The sequence below is a fragment of the Acyrthosiphon pisum genome, unplaced genomic scaffold, assembly GCF_005508785.2.
Source record: "Acyrthosiphon pisum isolate AL4f unplaced genomic scaffold, pea_aphid_22Mar2018_4r6ur Scaffold_20674;HRSCAF=21797, whole genome shotgun sequence".
NCBI classification, from domain to species: Eukaryota; Metazoa; Arthropoda; class Insecta; order Hemiptera; family Aphididae; genus Acyrthosiphon; species Acyrthosiphon pisum.
This window is the reverse complement of record NW_021770059.1, coordinates 8,443-16,461: the sequence shown is the minus strand read 5'-3', so window position 1 is coordinate 16,461 and position 8,019 is coordinate 8,443. Positions and strand designations below refer to the sequence as shown.

Below are 8,019 nucleotides of genomic sequence, written 5' to 3'. Positions count from 1 at the left end.
AAAATTTAATTTAAAAATGACATAGTGTCTATAAAATATACTAATACATTTTAAAAGTACCCAGGAATAATATTTTGAAAATATACAACAAAACAACTATAATCGCTTATCTTCATCCAAATTTGAACTTTAAATAATTATAAAAAGTAAATGGTGTCAATGTGCCTATTTTAAATATTTTTAAACTGATGCTAATGTAACAATGTGTGAAGAGCTTTAAATTATATTTTCAAAGTTTTTTTTCCAACAAATGAATTTGTATCGACATTTATAAAAAAAAATAAATGAAAATTTAAAATGTTACTTGCTATTGATTTGATGGTTTTTGATTATTTACTGAATCAAAACGTTTCCAGGTTCTATTAAAATAACTAAATAACATGTAACAACCAAACCGTTTTGAAATTAATTATTTATTTGTATTATGTATTAATTATAAATCAGACTATGCCACCGAAATCACAAACTAATAAACTATAATACCTACCTATCTATTCTATGAACATTTCACTTTTTTACCAAAAAAAGTAACACTATAAGTTAGAACTGCACTTTTTCACATCATTCCATATTTTCATACGATAATCAATAAAATCAATCTATAAAAGCTTCTTAGTTCTGATGACATTCATATTTATACATTTTGTCATTTTATATTACATACCTAATGGTTATGATAATTGACCCCGAAAAAAATTCAGGGGCTCTTGCCCCGTTGTGTAAGCCCTGGAATATATATAATATATATATATAATTGAATTATAGAATAAAGAGTGTAATACAGTGGTTATAAAATCCGTTCCGTTAAGTGTGAACAGTTGACGCCAACGGATAAAATTCCGACCCGGGTCCGTCCCGTCACCGTTCCGTCGTAGTGTGAATAGACCTTAAAGGTCACCTTAAACTTGATAAGTTAATTTTTTTTTATGATTATTAACTTAATTATTAACTTTAGGAGATTTTGAATTAACTTTTGATTAACTTGAGTTAATTTTACATTCAAACAAGTTAAGTTAATTTCAATTTTAATTTTTATATAAATGTAATGTTTTCAAATTCGTTTAAAATATAAATACTTATAATATGATGAAACTACAAATATTATCAATGCCCGTTATTATTTTTTGCCATCGTCGCCAGTTGGCGGTTATAGCTATAGATATTCCTATAACTTATTATTATTATATTATACTTATTAAGAATTAATATCTGTATAGTAGATAATGCTGGGCGAACTAGACTGTTCTTGGTTAATAATTTTATTTTATTATTATAAAATTGAAAATAATGAACAACTAATACTTAGGAATATTTGCAGAAAAACTTCTTCACTTACCTTTAAGTTCAAACAAAATGGTAAATAATATTTTGCTTAGTACAAATAAACTAATTATTTAGATTCTGAGCGGAGCGATGAATGTATTTTTTATTGAGAAGAATAGGCTCAACAGCGAAGGTTATTAGCCTGAAATAAACTTATTAATCACTGTTGAATTAACATTCCTGTATCATTAAAATATGTAAATGAAAGCTCTGATTAATTTAATTGATGCTTTAACTTGTAATTTAATATTTAACACATTCTTCAACAAACGTTTTAACCACTCCTAATAATACACAATGCATATAACCAGGAACTAAACTATCGATTATATGACAGTATCTAATAGTAATACAACTGATGTTCCTTTGACTCCATTTATATTATCAACTTCTAATTGATCGATAGAATTGCAATCAGCTAAATGTTGTTCTAGTGTTCTTTTTGGTCCAATATCACATAAATACACTTGACAAGATCCTCGTCCTACATCTCGGATAACCCCTTCATTGAGACAGTATGAACAACCAAATTTTCCATTGAATTGTTTAATTCTTTGAATCATCGGTCTGACTACAGAGTCTACAGATGAAATAAGTGTATATACTTTGAAATTAGTTGGACTATTCTGACCTAGAAACTGAATAGACTTCCTTCACTATGAAGCTTGCACAATTCTTGGACGAATTGTGATAAAAATGTATTCATATCGGGTTTTGAAGGCGAAAACCAGAGTCCAACAAGAATTATATTTTCTCTTTGTTCACGATATGGTAATTCATTAAGCATCAGTTGAATTGGCCATACAGACATTTTTGACGAATTAAAAACTTGAATACCATCAATACCATTGAATGGTCAAATATTTACAATTGTTATTGTCATTTTTCTCTTTCAGTGTTTTGTAAAATGTGCCATTTCTTACATAATTTACATTACTTTCCCAGTTCAACTTACTACCAGTATTAGATTCCAGTATTTTTTTTTAATTGAATGCCTAACGGTATTGTTAGAAAATAACATGAAGTGTCTTTTAAATATTTGACAGTATTTTCAAAATAGCATTGAGTGCATTTTATCACATCTATGGTGTACTCATTTGAATTGTCATTAGGAAGAATAGCTTGAAATTTTTCACAGAAGTAATGCACTTCTGGTGGAGTAATTATTTCAGTAAACTTTTTCAATAAATAGTACTTAAATTGATGTATAGGATGATCAGGTGTATGACAATTAATTAAATCAATCAAATCGTCTAGAGCTCTGCTTGTCAATTTGTGACGCAATGCAAATGCAAGAAGAAGTAGTTCACTCTCCTCAGTTGTAACTTTGCTATTATTAAAATAACGTGTGGTAGTTTCATCTGCCAGGTCACTATTGTCCTATTTAACATATTTTAGAAATATGCGTTCTTTAATTTGTCATGTAAATACATCACAATAATTATGCATTTTACAACCAGAAATTCCTGTTGTGCATTAGGTATCATTATCTTCAATATTTTCATCAATAAGTATATTATTATTATCTAATTCTCTTTCCGAAACATCTATATCTACTGATAAAGCATTTGCAGAATCATCTGTATGATTTCCATTGGGCTGTAAAAATATAAATAGGAACATTTTATATTATTTATTATTACACAAATAATACAAAGTTAAATTCAAAATCCCTCAAAACTTGATTGTGAAATAGTTTAATTTGTATAATGTATATAAACAATTATACTTACTAGGTACTCTATTTAAATTAATTAAACAAGAATATATTTAGGTATTTTAGTACAAAGCTGGGCAAGTAAATCATTTTTTTCTACTAGTTAAGGTTAAGTTACTTTAGTAGGTAATTTAGTTTCTAAAATTTGCCAAATTTCTAAGTTAGTTAGTTACATGAAAATAGTCATTTAAGTCAGAGTAGAAGTATGAAGTAAGTTTTTTGTTTTTAGTTAAAAATATAAATTTATAAACCGGTTTGTTTAAATGTAAAGTATTAATATTATACACTGGCAATAACACTAATACACAACCACCAAAATATAGATACTATTTATATCTGTAGGCTATATTGGTTATACTTTGTAATATGTATTATAAGAATTACAAGTTATTTATTTATTTTATTTATAATATATAAACGCCAAACGAAAATTTTAAATTAACAGATTAAGTTTAAAATTAATAGATATAACAATAATATAATAATACAAATAAGCAAACAATTAGAACATATGGAAAAACACAACATAATATAAACTAAATGGTAATACCTTAATTTAGTAATATAAAACTATGATACAACATATTTATAACAATGATATTATTTAATTACTTATTAAAATCAAAATTAAAATTGTTCAGATTACGAAGCATTCTGTGCAAGGGGTGATTATGTCCGTATAATGTATTGTGAGTTGGAACTTGGAAGAGTGTGTGATTTCTGGAGAAGAAGGAAGGGATACGAAAACATATTTTAGAGAGGAGATCGGGTGCATCTAGGAGCGGGGTTATAAAGCGCTCATCAGCATCTTGTCGACGAGTTGACAGCATTGGTATTCCCAATGAACTACGAATTGAGGAATAGTCATGCGTAGGGTGAGGTGTCTTCATTATGTAGGCAATGTAGGAAAGAAATCTATTTTGTACACGCTCGAGTCTGAGTTCGTCTTTAGCTAGGTAGGGATGCCACACCACCACACCGTATAGAATATAGAACGTACTAATGAGAAGTATAATGTGCAGAGACAATGAGCAGAAGAAAACTGATTAGTATCGCGTTTAATAAAACCCAATACTTTTAAAGCTTTACCTGCAGTGACATTTATATGGTGCTCAAAATTTAATGATGGTGAGTAATGAATACCAAGATCTTTATAGAGGAAGACACGGTTAAGAGAAGTGCCATTAAGAGAATAGTTGTGGTGGATAAGAGATCGCTGCCTAGAAAACGACATAACATGACATTTGCTTATATTAAGGCTAAGACCAATGGAGTACGCCCAACTTGCAAAAATATCTAGTGCTGACTAAAGGATATGACATTGATTAAGATTGTCTATTTTAAGGAATATTTTTATGTCATCAGCAAAAAGAAGGAGTTTAGCCTTAGTGATCCATTTGGTTATCGAGTTTAAAAACAGAATAAATAAAAGAGGACTAAAGTGGCCTCCTTGAGGGACTCCAGATGGTATCTCAGCTAACTCCGAAACAGCATTTTTGATTTTTATGAATTGTTTTCTACCTGTGATGTAAGAGTGCAACCAAGATAGTAGGGGATTCCCAATGCCTAAAGACTCAAGCACCATTATAAGGCAATCGTGGTCCACTGTGTCAAATGCTTTATTAAAGCCTGCAAAGATTACATCAATCTGACCTCTGTGTTCGATAACTTCTGATAAATAAGAAGAGAAGGCAACACCACTTGTTACGGTTGATTTATGCGGTCTAAAACCATGATGCTCACTTATAATAAGGTGATTAAGACTACGCTTTATCCTGGAGTATACAATCGATTCAAATAATTTACCAATATGTGGTATTATAGAAATTGGTCTGTAGTTTTGGATATCAGAAGCGTTACCAGATTTCAGAACTGGTGCTATAGAGCAGCGGTCGCCAACTGGTGATCCGCGTAAAAATTTGAACTTAACTTGCAATATTATTTAATATATAAAAATAATATAAATATTAATAATCTAATCTAATAATCTAATTTCACTATGTGTAAAAGTATAATTGTATCATGTTGCTGTGTAGGGTCCGTATTGCCCGTATTAAAATAATAATAAAATTATCATTATCGTGTGTTATCGTTTGTTATAACAGTTATAAAACTAAATCCTTGAAAAATTCACCATTTTATTCAATTCAACTTGACGAATCGACCGGACGTAAGTAATAAAGCACTTATCCTTTATTTTGTGAGAGTTAAGTATGGAGGAGGGCTACAGAAAGAATTTCTTTGTTCGCTCAACTTGCCGGGTAGAACAACTAGCTCTGAGATTTTCGAAGCACTTGATAATTATTTTCAGAAACATGGAATTGAGTGGAAAAAGTGTATTGGGATATGTACAGATGGTGCTGCAAACATGGTTGGACATCTTTCAGGCATTGTCGCAAAGGTGAAAAATGTCGGTCACCCAGATATTTTGTCTACCCACTGCATTTTGCATCGTGAGCAACTTGCGTCAAAGAAAATGTCCCCAGAACTACACGAAGTATTATCCGATGTTATCAAAATTGTAAATCATATTCGACACAAAGCACTTAATTCAAGGTTATTTAAGTCACTTTGTGAAGAAATGGGTTCCCAATATACACACCTTCTTCTTCATGCAGAGGTAAGATGGCTGTCGAGAGGGGGGAAGATTTTAACCCGACTGTTTACTCTACGTGAAGAAGTTAAATTATTTTTCCAACAGCAAAATAATGTGAAATTTCAAGAACTTTTATTCAATGATGAGTGCGTAGCCAAGCTTGCATATCTGGCAGATATTTTTTCGCTGTTAAATGAATTAAACATATCCATTTAATGACAACTACTTAAGGAAGGACGTGTTCACAGTACGAGACAAAATGCTTTTCAAAAAAAAATATTATTTTGGCAAACACGGTTGGCTGAAGAGGATCTACAAATGTTTCAACATTTTGATGAATATATGAAAGAAAAGGACGTTAACCAGCGAGTGGTAGCTATTGTTCAACAGCATTTAGAATCACTTACAGAATCTTTTTGTCGTTATTTCCCAAAAAAAGAAGACCCTAGACATGGTAATATGTGGATAATAGATCCATTTGCAGCAAACAATGAAAATAATAAGTTAAATATGAGCGAAAAAGAAAGCCTCATCGATTTATCATCCGACTCCTCACTCAAAACCAAGTTCCTGGAATTATCAAAAAGCCATTTTTGGCTGTACGTTAAAAATGAATACCCTTTGTTGAGTGAAAAAGCAATGAAAATCTTAATTCAATTTTCAACTACGTATTTATGTGAAAAAACATTTTCTTCGGTCACAGTTATTAAGCACGGTACCGTTCTCAGCTAGAAATAAGTAAAGCTCTACGACTTGCAGTGACTACATTGGAGTCAAAATTGCACGAAATTCATCAAAACAAACAGGAACAAAATACATCACATTAAAATTTAATTAAAACTTAAAACTTTCATCATAAATAAAAATAAAACCTTTTTTACTATTTTACATGTGTATTTTTTTATATTAATTTGGTGTACAATTTATCAGTAGTGGAACGGTATTTATGTAAAAACTATTTTAAGCTATACGTGGTCCGTAGAATTTGGAGTATGGACTTAGTGGTCCGCTAGATCTAAAAGGTTGGCGACCGCTGCTATAGAGGATATTTTCCAAACCTTAGAAAAAATACCAAAATCTAATGAACGCCTGAATAGTAAATAAATTGGATAAGCAATAGAAAAACGAAAATTTTACAAGCATTGAGCGGATATATCATCTGGACCATTAGAGTAAGTATTTTTTAACGATTTAAGAGCGGAAAAAACATCGTCGACAGTAAACGTTATATCGGAAGGAAGTTTATAGGATAAGTAATCAGATGAGCCAGTAAATGGTGAAAGTTGGAAAGCCGAGGAGTTGAACGTCGAGGAGAAATGAGTTGAAAACAGATTAGCTGATTCAGTTGGAGTATTTGAGGCAATATTACCGAGATGGAGTGATGACGGAATTGGGGGTTTTTGTTTTAGATTATTTACAAATTTCCAGAATTTGGAGGGGGAAGATGATTGAGCCTCCTCGGTATGCCTAATATGAGCAGAGTAATCAACTTTAGACTGGCGTTTACATTTTGCTCTATATTCAGAGAAAACAAGATAATCAGATATCGACTTGGTTCGCTTATAAACTGCATGGGCTTTCTTCTTGGTTATTATAAGATTTTTGAGAATGGTGGATGTCCATTTAGGAAATTTAGAAGGTGAAAAAACTTTGATGGGAATAAACTTATTTATAGAGCTTAGAAGTGCATCGTTAAAGACAACAGCAGAATCATCAACTGAATAAAGCGAAAAAGTATTGTCCCAATCAAACGATCCTAGATAACGGAGCATGGATTTATAATCATGGTATTTATATGTGCGGTCTCGAGCAGTTATCGGAGTTGGAAATGGAAAAGATACAAACAAAGGTGGGTGCTAAGAATCCGGAGAAACGATCGGAGTGTTGGCAAGTTGGACAGTAGGTGTGTCAAAACTAGAAAAGACAAGGTCAAGAAGGCATTCACGGGCATTAGGCACTTGATTGAGCTGGTAAAAATTATAGTACGAGAAAGAATCGACAAGATGAGTAGAAGTGTTAGACATGGTATCTGGATGCGAGAATACCTTGGTTGTTTTTAGACCATTTAATAAGATGTAGATTATAGTCACCACAGAGAAGAATAGATGTAGGGTTGGTAGTTGATATTAAGTATTCGATAGAGCTGGTATGGGCCTCAAAATCTGGGAGCGTGGACATAGGTGGTAAGTAAACTGCACCTATAAGAATTTTAAATGAATTAATGGACAGAAGGGTATATACTTGCTCGAGCGTGTTGTGGTTTGTACAGATAAGAGATGTTTTAATATAAGACTTGATTGCAATGAGAACACCACCTTCTCGTGAGTAGTTACTGTTAAGATAGTTTCTGTCAACCCTGTAGATTTGATAGCCATTGAGCCCA

General features: G+C 31.4%; 1 protein-coding gene across 1 annotated transcript; it reads left to right on the top strand.

Annotated features, from left to right (window-relative positions):
* The first annotated feature begins 5,408 nt into the window (after positions 1-5,408).
* On the top strand, positions 5,409-6,368 carry LOC103307854 (SCAN domain-containing protein 3-like). Its single transcript, XM_008180222.1, has 2 exons — positions 5,409-5,660; positions 5,868-6,368. The coding sequence occupies exons 1-2, from the start codon at positions 5,409-5,411 to the stop codon at positions 6,366-6,368; spliced, it is 753 nt and encodes a 250-aa protein (XP_008178444.1).
* The last annotated feature ends 1,651 nt before the right edge of the window (positions 6,369-8,019 follow it).

Coding starts and splice junctions, on each gene's coding strand:
- LOC103307854 (XM_008180222.1), top strand. CDS start 5,409: ATGGTTGGACATCTTTCAGGCATTGTCGCAAAGGTGAAAAATGTCGGT. Junction 5,661..5,867: donor ACCTTCTTCTTCATGCAGAG/GTAAGATGGCTG, acceptor CAACTACTTAAG/GAAGGACGTGTTCACAGTAC.